This window comes from Pygocentrus nattereri, chromosome 8, assembly GCF_015220715.1.
Source record: "Pygocentrus nattereri isolate fPygNat1 chromosome 8, fPygNat1.pri, whole genome shotgun sequence".
NCBI lineage: Eukaryota > Metazoa > Chordata > Actinopteri > Characiformes > Serrasalmidae > Pygocentrus > Pygocentrus nattereri.
In genome coordinates this window covers 19,960,201-19,971,987 of record NC_051218.1, presented here as the reverse complement: position 1 = coordinate 19,971,987, position 11,787 = coordinate 19,960,201, and the positions used below count along the sequence as shown (strand labels likewise).

At 41.5% G+C, this 11,787-nt stretch overlaps 1 protein-coding gene across 1 annotated transcript; it reads left to right on the top strand.

Annotated features, from left to right (window-relative positions):
• Nucleotides 1–3,696: 3,696 nt before the first annotated feature.
• gpr101 (G protein-coupled receptor 101) lies at nucleotides 3,697–10,057 on the top strand. The gene is made up of 3 exons (XM_017707026.2): nucleotides 3,697–4,094; nucleotides 5,269–6,052; nucleotides 8,452–10,057. The coding sequence occupies exons 2-3, from the start codon at nucleotides 5,360–5,362 to the stop codon at nucleotides 9,034–9,036; spliced, it is 1,278 nt and encodes a 425-aa protein (XP_017562515.1). The 5' UTR covers nucleotides 3,697–4,094; nucleotides 5,269–5,359; the 3' UTR covers nucleotides 9,037–10,057.
• The last annotated feature ends 1,730 nt before the right edge of the window (nucleotides 10,058–11,787 follow it).

Genomic DNA, 11,787 nt, shown 5'->3' with positions numbered 1-11,787 from the left:
AATATCAACAACACCCAGAAACGCTGCCAGCTTCTCTGGGCCCAAGCTCATCTGAGATGGACTGACGCAAAGTGGAAAAGTGTCCTGTGGTCTGACGAGTCTTTATTTCAAATTGGTTTTGGAAATCATGGACGTCATGTCCTCCGGGCCAAAGAGGAAAAGGACTGTCTGGATTGTTAGTGCAAAGTTCAAAAGCCAGCATCTTGGGTAACTTGCACATCTGTGAAGGCACCATTAATACTGAAAGGTACATACAGGTTTTGGAGCAACATATGCTGCCATCCAAGCAACGTCTTTTTCAGGGACGTCCCTGCTTATTTCAGCAAGACAATGCCAAGCCACATTCTGCACGTGTTACAACAGCGTGGCTTCGTAGTAAAAGAGTGCGGGTACTAGACTGGCCTGCCTGCAGTCCAGACCTGTCTCCCATTGAAAATGTGTGGCGCATTATGAAGTGCAAAATACAACAATGGAGACCCCGGACTGTTGAGCAACTGAAATTGTACATCAAGCAAGAACGGGAAAAAATTTCCACCTAAAAAGCTTCAACAATTAGTGTCCTTAGTTCCCAAACACTTATTGAGTGTTGTTAAAAGGAAAGGTGATGTAACACAGTGGTAAACATGTCCCTGTCCCAACTTCTTTGGAACGTGTTGCAGGCATCAAATTCAAAATGAGTAAATATTTTCAAAAAACAATAAAGTTTATCCGTTGGAACATTAAATATCTTGTCTTTGTAATGTATACAATTGAATATAAGTTGAAAAGGATTTGCAAATCATCGTATTCTGTTTTTATTTATGTTTTACACAATGTCCCAACTTCATTGGAATTGGGGTTGTAAACTATAGGAGAGCTTGCTAGGCTGTATCTACCTCCTCTAACCCTGATTGGACAAGTTTCGGTTTCAAGAATTGAACCATTCTATTTCCAACCAAATCGATGAAATAAGAGTTTTACTACAATACTCTAGTAATACTCTAATACTACTAATATAAAGGAGGATGATAACTATTAAATAAAATTTATGGGTTTTGCTGATTTATGTGCACTGCTCTGTTTTGAAAAACTCGAAGCAGTCAAATAACCTTCATTATAAGAATTTTTTCTGTGCTGACCAGTCAGATCAAAGGTAAGGTGGGCCTTCATTAACAGTAGTAAAAAAGGGTCATTAGTGGCTAAAGTCCTTCACAGACAGATGAATATCTAAAGAACTGCAGGCCTCACTTGCCTCAGTTAAGTCAATGTACACAATTCCACAATAAGAAAGATGCTGAGCAAAAATGGCATCCATGGGCGACTTTCAAGACACAAACCACTGCTCACCAAAAAGAACACAAATACTCATCTCACATTTGCCAAGAAACATACAGATGATCCCTAAGACTCTCAGGATAATATTCTGTGGACTGATGAGCCAGAGTGACACTTTTTGGAACATGTCTTGTTACATCTGGTGTAACGCTAACACCACATTTTACCTTTGAAACATTATACAAACAGTTAAACATGGTGGAGGTAGTGAGATGGTCTTGGGCTGCTTTGCTTCTACAGGACCTGGACAAGTTTTCAGAACTGATGGGACCTTGAATTCTGAAAATCCTAAAGGTGAATGTCTGCCCATCAGACTAAAGCTCAAGTGCAATTGAGTTATGCAGTTTGACAGTGATCCAAAGCACACAAGCAAGTTCACCACTGAATAGTTAAAAAGAAACAAAGTTAAAGTTTTGCAGTGCCCAAGTCGAAGTGGAAAGACCTTAACCGAGCAGTTCAAAAACCCTCAAGTGTGGCTGAATTAAAACAATTCTGCAAAAAAGAGTGGGCTTAGGGGTGCAATTAATTTTCAATGGGTGATATCTATCTATCTATCTATCTATCTATCTATCTATCTATCTATCTATCTATCTATCTATCTATCTATCTATAAACACACTATATTGCCAAAAGTATTCACTCACCCATCCAAATAATTGAATTCAGGTGTTGCAATCACTTCCACTGCCATAGGTGCATAAAACCAAGCACCTAAGCATGCAGACTGCTTCTACAAACATGTATGAAAGAATGGGTCGCTGTCAGGAGCTCAGTGAATTCCAGCATGGTACCGTGATAGGATGCCACCTGTGCAACAAGTCCAGTCATGAAATTTCCTCACTGCTAAATATTCCACAGTCAACTGTGGAAGTGATTGGGAACAACAGCAACTCAGCCATGAAGTGCTAGGCCACGTAAAATGATAGAGTGGGGTCAGCGGATGCTGAGGCGCATAGTGCACAGAGGTCGCCAACTTTCTGCAGTCATTCACTACAGACCTCCAAACTTCCTGTGACCGTCAGATTAGCTCAAGAACAGTGCATAGAGAGCTTCATAGAATGTGTTTCTATGGCCTAGCAGCTGCATCCAAGCCTTACATCACCAAGCACAATGCAAAGCGTTGAATGCAGTGGAGTAAAACACCGCCACTGGACTCTAGAGCAGTGGAGATGTGTTCTCTGGAGTGATAAGTCATGCTTCTCTGTCTGGCAATCCGATAGATGAGTCTGGGTTTGACGGTTGCCAGGAGAACGGTACTGGTCTGACTCCATTGTGCCAAGTGTAAAGTTTGGTGGAGGGGGAATTATGATGTGGGACTGTTTTTCAGGAGTTGGGCTCAGCCCCTTAGTTCCAGTGAAAGGAACTCTTAATGCTTCAGCAGACCAAGAGATTTTGGACAATTTCATGCTCCCAACTTTGTGTGAACAATTCGGGGATGGGCCCTAGCTGTTTGAACATGACTGCACACCAGTGCGCAAAACAAGGTCCATAAAGACATGGATGAGCGAATTTGGTGTGGAAGAACTTGACTGGCCTGCACAGAGTCCTGACCTGATTTTGCTAATTCGTCAATAATAACATCAAATAAACACACATGAGTGACATGTGACATATGACACAAAACTCATGATCTTGACACACATACACTCATGGGGCCCTTTGTGGCTTGGGGGCTCTAAGCAACTGCTTGCACTATTTATAGCAAAAAATCCATCCATCCATTTTTTAAGCCGCTTCTCCGTCAGAGTCGCCAGGGGGTGCTGGAGCCTATCCCAGCAGTCTTCAGACAGAAGGCAGGATACACCCTGGACAAGTCGCCGGTCCATCGCAGGGCAGACAGACACTCACACCTAGGGGCAATTTAGCATGTCCAATTGGCCTGACTGTCTTTGGACTGTGGGAGGAAACCAGAGAAAACCCACGCAGACACAGGGAGAACATGCAAACTCCACACAGAGAGGACCCTGGTCGTCCGGCCAGGGAATTGAACCCAGGCCCTCCTTGCTGTAAGGCGACAGCGCTACCCACCACACCACCGTGCTGCTATAGCAAAAAATGGCCCTGGATAATAATTTGCAAATAAATAGCTGTGACATCACAACCATGATGAACTTGAAATGGACTGTTTCTGCATCTTAGTTTTCATTTATGGTCTAGGGAGTGTCTGATAGATTGTAAACGTTCACCATATGTAAAACTTATTTCAAAACAACAAGCACTGTTTTACATGATTCGAGCCCTTTAAAAAACTGACCCTGATATGACTTTTATCTTTTTTCCTATAACCCTCTATTGTGGGTATATGGGCTTTTTTTAAACCCCCAATCTAAATTTAGAACGAGGCAAAAAAAACAGCCATACGTAACAGAGCATCACATTATCCTGTCAGTGCCAACATGGGGTGAGGCTATTCACAGTGAGCAGCAGCTCCAGCCTGGAGATGAAGAGCAGACACACACAGAGGCAGCGACGCTGACAAACACCACTGTACGACCACCACATTGTTCACAGTCCTGTTTTTCTCCAGTGGATCTGTGTTGGCAGATGAGGAACGACCGTGGACCGAAGAGTAAAGAGTGAACGGCGATGAGAATGAACGGCGATGAGAGGCGAGCGCTGCCTGCCATTGATTAACGGCGCGGTGACTACAATGGGAGATCAGAGCAAAGCGGCGTCAGTGAGGATCAGCAGAGAGCTCCCAGCACGGGGGACACAAGAGGAGACTGTCAGCCCTGCGACCACAGCGCGGACACGGCCTCGCCTCTAACGGCCATCGAGAGGTAAAGCGTGTAGCGTTTGATTGGTTTGAATGACCAGCCCGGCGGCGAGCGACAGCTCGGCTGGGGCTCGTGTATCTGCGTTGGGGGAACAATGGAATGCTGACAGCTGTGCGTTCCAGCTGTTTGTACAGAAGAAACAGGGCGGACAGACTGATCAGACACGGCTTTAGCTCGGGCAGTCGTGGGTGGCGGAGGATGTGATGATTGAATGTGAAGGGGAACATGGAACAGGTATCTGAGGCGATGCTGGTTGGGATCTTAGGTTTTATAGCTGCTGTCTGCATCTATGAGTCTGAGGCAGAGATGTAAGTCATGTTCCCCAGCCGCTCTGAGGGAAAACAGGAGAGTGAATGGACCTGAGGGGAGATGTGAGAGACTAGGGCCCTGCCAGATGCTGAATGTAGAAAAGCATAATGATAATGATGATGCTTTATTTTAGCATTATCATCATCATCTTCTTGTTCTTCCTCTATTATTATTATTATTATTATTATTATTATTATTATAATGAAATTATTATTGTTATAGTTATTATTATTATACATGCAAAATGGCTTTTTAAGTTATGGTCAGACTAAGAGATAACGATTTATATGAGGTTTACAAAGTTAAAACACACAGAATACATCAACAAAACACTGGTGCCTTTTTAAAAGACTTCAGAAATTATTAATTATGAAAACTAAAACCTATAAAGGCTAAAAAAGCTAAAAGCTTTTACACATCTCATTGACAACTGGAACTATCCATTGAAATGTTCTTTGAAGAACCAAAAGTTTTCCCTCAATAGCAGTGGTGCTCAAACTTCACATCCTCTGGGGCCAAAGTGTAATGTTTGTGGTGGGCAGAGGGCCAAAAAAAACAAAAAACAATATGCAAATACTGAAGGTAGGTTTCAAATTGATTTAGGTTTCAAATGGAATATTTTGTTACCAAACTTACAACTTTGAAAGGGAATAAGAAATCATATATATACAAATGTGCGTGTTCTCTTATTGGGTGAAGAGGTGGGGTGAGGGTAGCTTTCTGGTCAAATCAAATGCCTTCACAGGCCAACATTGGAACATGGGCCGCACTTTTTGTAGGTTTGTTCTATACCATTGCTTCAAAGAACTCTCTTTTGCTATGTTTTAAGAACACAGTTGGCCTATTTTGGATTTCTCCTTTTTTAAAGGTGAAAGCAGCATCAGAGTGAAGGTGTGGATAAACCTTGAGGTGCCGTTGCTGGAGTTGCTTCATGTGCTATCACCCAGCTCATCAGAATCATGGACTATAACTCCAGTGCGGTGCCCTGGGACCCAGGTGCCCTCCAGCCCTCACTGGTCAACAGCGCTGTACAGATGGCCCTCATTTCGGCCATCGTGTGCACATCTCTTTTCGGTAACGTGGTGGTGCTGCTGGTGTTCCAGCGCAAGCCACAGCTGCTTCATGTGGCCAATCGCTTTGTGCTCAACCTGCTGCTGGCTGACCTGCTGCAGACTGTGTTGGTCATGCCCTTTGTCATCGCCGCTGCTGCACCTGGTGTCTGGCCGTTGGACGCCCGTCTGTGCCAAGCCCTGGTGGTCCTTATGCACCTTTTTGCATTTGCAGGGGTTAACACCATCATTGTGGTGTCAGTGGACCGATACCTGGCCATCATCCACCCACTGTCTTATCCTACGCGCATGACGCCCCACCTGGGCACAAATCTCATCGCCCTCACCTGGCTGCTGGGCCTGCTGCAGAGCACTCCGCCCCTCTATGGCTGGGGAACCATCGACTTCGACCGACAACACAATGCCTGCACAGTGGTGTGGTCCTCCAGTTACTCTTACTCAGCCCTGGTGGCCACACTCTCCTTCTGGCTGCCAGTGGCCATCATGCTGGGCTGCTACTGGATGGTGTTCAGAGCGGCCAGACGACAGAATGCTCTGGTGCATCCCATCCAGAGCAACCAGCCTCCAGACTCCCAAGCAGAGGTGAGTAGTAACTTGTTTCATTTACTCAGTTACAAATACTTTGTTAAATTGAGTAAAATTTTCAAATGTATTACCTTCAGTTCTCAGTTGTTTATCCACTCATGTTGAGCCACTAATTGTCTTTTTGTGTTTAATTTCATTCTGTTCTGTTTTACGATAGCACTTGGACATCTTCACATATTTCATTTTTTGAGCTTTAGCATTCTTTTAGAACTTCAGCTCATATGCTGATGGTGGATGTACCAAGATGTTCCATTGCAGCCTTAAAGAGCAACGTGTCCTAAACTTTGTCCTGCAGTAGCCGTGCCCTGCATATTTTTATGTTTTCCCTGCTCTAATTTGGTGTTTTGACATCATTAACAAGCCCTTCCTGAGTTGAAGTGAATAAACTCTAAAATGTGCAGTGCTACTCCATGACCAGAGGCCAGATTCATGAAAATGTCTTCTAAAAAGAAAATCTTCTTACATCTTCTTCTTTATCAATTTATTTAGCTTGTGTTTGCTAAACTTTTTAGAAACATGGTTGATATTTCCCTCATTTTGCTTCTCTGAGTGATTAACCTAATCTAACAGAAATAATAGTTAATACAAATTTAAAATGTTTCTTCCTTCATTTATAGTATGAGATAAAATGCAATGTAGCCTGCATAAGAAAACAATGAAGATTTTCCTAAAAAAAAATCTTAAGGAAATAATTAAGATTATCTTAGGGGAGTAGTTGAGAAGTGTTTTGAGAATTGCATTTAAGAATAATCTTATGAACTTATTAGTGTTTGTTTTAAGTACCTTTGCAAGTATTTTCTTAAGAAAGTTTTCATGAATCCAGCCCCAGCACAGCAACCACTACTACAAGAAATTCAGCGCACTAGTAGTTTTTTGCCCTTTGCACTTTTTCAAAATGGTTCTTGTCTTGGATGTAGAGTTCTACAAAAAGCTCTAATTGATATAACCTTAGATTATATGAAGCTTCTTTAACTCCCTAAATTCCCAGACTTACTACTTCCTAAAGCGCATTATTCCATAACAACAAGGAAAATAGTGCAAATAGTTTTTTCCAGTTAACTTAAGTTACTCAAGTTAAAGGAGTGAGAAATGAAGGCCTGGATTTGATGGTTGGTCTTTTATTTTAAAATCTTTTAATGGATGGTTCCTTAGGGAAACATTTTTTGTAAATGAAATATGATTCAAAGAAACATATCAAAGTTTAAATAGCCTCTACAAAATCTAAAGGTTCTAGGATGTTGTGTAATTATATGAGTTATTAAGTTCTTTAACCCCTTAAAATCCCAGGCTACTAAGCCTTATTATTTAGTAACTACATTGACTTCAAAGCAAAGTGATGGAGCTATTCTTAGGTTATAGAAGTGTGTAATAAAACGTTGGGCCCTGGCCATTAAAGGGTTTAAACCCTTAAAAGGTTCTTCACACTGGCTAATTGTTTTAAATATGGTTCCCTTGGGAAGAGGCAAAGACTGTATTAAAGCTGTTAGTTAGTTAGTTAGTTAGTTACTTAGTTAGTTAGTTAGTTAGTTAGTTAGTTACTTAGTTAGTTAGTTAGTTAGTTAGTTAGTTAGTTACTTAGGGGGTTTTTTGTTTGTCTGTTTGTATGTTTTTGCAAGGCACCAGGACAAAAGCACACATATGTTTTACAGAAAATGATACAGAAGCCTCAACAACTCAATATAATATCAAATTCAAGTAGTCCTTTGCCTTTATTACAGCTTGTATTCTTTTCAGGACACTTGCTTTCAGTTTTTTTTTTCCAAAGAAATCTGCAGGGATATTTCTCTACACCTTCGAAGTTCAGTCTTAGACATTTTCTGCTTTTCACAATCAATGTAATCCCAAACACATTCAGTGATGTTGAGGTCTGGACTCTGGGGTGACCAGGCTGTCATTCCAAGGGCACCAGCAGCTTGAATTGATTTGCAAGTGTTCTTATCTCTCAGTAATGGCTTCTTGACAGCTATACATCCTTTCAGACTCATAGCATTGAGTTTTCTAACAGTGGAAGGATGGACAGTAACACCTGTGGATTTTTTTAGATCTGAATGAAGCATGGAGCTTGATTTTCTCTCAAAGTGGTGAGGTCTCTCAAAGATGAGGATGACAGTTTTGGCAATCCATCAGGTCTTGCATTGCTGTTAGGAGCCCCACTTTTATGTACCTTTTATATATTGTTTGAACTCCTGTTTTTTCTTGTTATTTTAGAAATTGTAGAAATTGATGACCTTATATCTGATCTCCACAAAAATGAGTAAATTATGTTTAATGGTAATTTTGTCTGCAAAAAACGAAATGAATGGTGATCTCTGATTTTGCACAGTGCTGTAATTTCACTGATGTAACAGGATTTTTAGCTTGCATATATATTGAAACTATCCACCGCTGCTCTTCAGGTGTCTTGCTCCAGTCCCCAAAGGCAGCAGAAGCCCCAACCTGAAGGTCCTTTCTCAGCTACATATCCCATCAGAAATCGACACAGACGCTTCCACTACCACTGCAAGGCGGCGCGGGTGGTGTTCGTGGTCATGGCATCTTACATTCTGGGCATGGGTCCCTACAGCATCCTGAGCACAGTGTCCATGTGCTCAGGTGTCTCTATACCACCCTGGCTAGCCTCACTGTCACTCGTCCTCTTCTTCCTGCAGTGCTGCCTGCACCCGTACATCTACGGGTACATGCACCGCAGTGTCCGTAAGGAGTTCCTGGCATTGCTCTGTGGGCCACTGTGTGTCCAGAGGGGTCCAGGCCGAGGCTCGGCAGCCGAAAGCTGCTTCACAGTGACAGATGGGCGATCAGTGCATGGCCCACACCTGCACCCATCTGGCCCAGGCCATTCGGCCAGAGTATGCCCCCTCCGCACCTGGGAGGAAGCCGCCTCGTCCTCGCCCACGGAAAGGAGGTCCAGGGAGAGCCACAAAGAGACCACCTCCATCAGCCTAAGCTCTGAGAGGGAGCTGACCATGCACAGCAGCAAGTGAAGAGAGCATGTTGGGTGCCACACATTTGCATTTACAAGGCGAGTGGGTGTTTATGGGCTGCCAAACCCTGGAATTTATTACTACCTGGAAAGAGTAATTCAACAGCAAAAATACATAGAAACATCTGATCACCGCTGTAATAAAACAGAAAAAACAGCTCATATCTACGAAACATTAACTTGAGAAAAGTATGGAAACATTCTTAGTTACACATCTGTGACAAAAAAAAGATTTCAAAATTTGGACCATTTTTGTTGGTCCATTCATAAGGCTTGCACAATGTAAAGGGCAGCTGGCAAACACAAAAGAAAAAATGAACAAGGAGAAACATTTTCTGCTGCAGCGATGTTTAGTCAGGAGTATTAATATTGTTTTCTCCACAGTTTCAGCTGATGAGCGCACTATGTACAGAGTGCCAAAGTGTACAGAACCAGTCAATATACAGACTGAATTAGGTTACAAAACCTGTTACTCTAATCAGTGTATTTGACATTCTGTGGAGGTGACTTTAATTAATAATTAAGTGGTAGATTTATGGAATGTAGTATATTGTTTACTGTTTTATATTATGTGAATGTTGGTCATTTGGTGAAACTATGTAGAATATTTGTATACTCAACCAAAATGTATGTTGGTCACTGTAAAGACAGGAAGAAACCCTGATTTCTGTTTTCATTTCTATGATCAGTTGTGTGCGAATGTTTGGGTGCCCCTGGTTGAATTACATGTTTTTGTTGATTTTAAAAGTGATAATAATTTAATATGTCCTCTACAGAGAACACACTTCTGCGCATTTTAAGACACAATTGCAATCACATACAAAGGTCCTTTGCTGACTTTACCATATTTTCAAGTGTGGCCAAATTTTACACAGATCAGCCATAAAATCAAATCCACTTCTTTGTTTCTACACAAACTGTCCATTTTATCAGCTCCACATACCATGTAGGTGCACTTTGTAGTTCTACAATTACAGACTGTAGTCTGTCTGTTTCTCTGTGTACTTTGTTAGCCACCTTTTACCCTGTTCTTCAATGGTCAGGACCATCACAGAGCGAGTAGTATTTGGGTGGAGGATCATTCTCAGCACTGCAGTGACACTGAATGTGGGTGTGGTGTGTTAGTGTGTTGTGCTGGTATGAGTGGGTTAGACACAGCAGTGCTGCTGGAGTATTTAAACAGCTCAGTGTCACTGCAAAAATATCCAGCCAATAGCATCCTGTGGGCCGCATGATGTGACTAATGATGAAGGACTAGAAGAGGACTAATACAAACCGTGCAGCAACAGATGAGCTATTGTCTCTGATTTTACATCTACAAGTTGGACCAACAAAATAGCTAATGTCATGACTGATTGGTGTATACTGTGTACTGTATTATTCCCCCAATATGTTAAATTCAGCAAGTAGGGTTGGGCAATATGGAAAAAACAGTTCATCACGATACATGAATATATGTTCACAATATACAATATGCATCATGATATTTGCCACAGATAAAATGTGCTAGTAGTGTCACATTTACAAAACTGCTATCACAGACTTATTATGCTCTCTTTGTAACAAAACATGCAGTTGGTTCATTAAGCACTGATTCTATCTACAATATGCTCAGAAAAACAAACTATTTATCACAATAATGAATATTATCACAACAACAATAAACACTGTCATTGTCCAGCCCTCCCAGCAAATGTATAGAGATTATACACTAAACTTTCCAGAAAAGGTCTGTTCCCTGTAGAGGATGTGTTAACTCATCTTCACTGCACACTTCTGGGGTGTTCAAATTTTTTCATAGGACTGTTTTTTCTTATCAGTATATTAACATATCAGCATATTTTGTGCAGAAGGCAAACATATCCAGCACTGGTGTTCCCAAAGGCATTGGTGAATTAGGGTCAAAGTATTAAAGTAGTACTTGCTTTTACTGACATGCAACAGGAAATTTGATCAAATCCTCTTCCCGTAATAAGCAGTATATTTAATTGGGAGAACAAAGAAAGTTGTGCAAATATGCACAGACATAATAAAATGAGCAACAAGTTTTATAATAGTGACAGCTGTATTTCTCTGGCATTGGTTAGGTAGCCTCTATATCAACCTTTCACATCTTTTCAAGATGCTCACAAATTTTAAACTATAATATGCTGTAAAATTAACCTAGTAACCACCTGGAAAACCAACATCACTTTATGCAGGGGAGGCCAGTGTTCCAGTGTGCCAAGGATCTCAGGGTGCAGTACAGCATGTGTATTATCTTACCTCTTATTTGCTGAAATTTTCTAGTTCTAAAGCAGCTCATTTTTATGAGTACCTCCTTAAAAGAGTTGCACAGTATCTTCCTGTAGTGTTTATCTGTAGTCCCCCAGTACTGCTGGGCCATTTGAAAGGAGCATAATTAAATCAGTAGGCCCACTCATAGAACATTCAACCAGGTGAAGACCCCCTTGGCACTTTATGTGTTCTGGAGTGGACCGCAGCAGCAGGTGCAACCATCTTCTATATTCAGTTATGCCCAACAATGTACTATTAGAGCTGCATAATGCGGAAAAAATATTGATTTTCGATTATATTGTTGCGTATTGATCTGCCTTAAGATAGACTGAAAGTATACTGGTGAATACATGGGCTGCATAGAGCTAACTAACTGATAACATGCCTTGATCGTTAAGCTCATCACTGGCTGCTAAGTAATAATAATGGTAGCTTTACTCTAAGCCAAGAGCCGACTCAATTTTTTAAGTGTGCA

Excerpts from the sequence above, each read along its gene's own strand:
- gpr101 (XM_017707026.2), top strand. The coding sequence starts at position 5,360 with ATGGACTATAACTCCAGTGCGGTGCCCTGGGACCCAGGTGCCCTCCAG. Across the intron at positions 6,053-8,451 it reads CTCCAGACTCCCAAGCAGAG|GTGTCTTGCTCCAGTCCCCA; the intron begins GTGAGTAGTAAC and ends GCTGCTCTTCAG.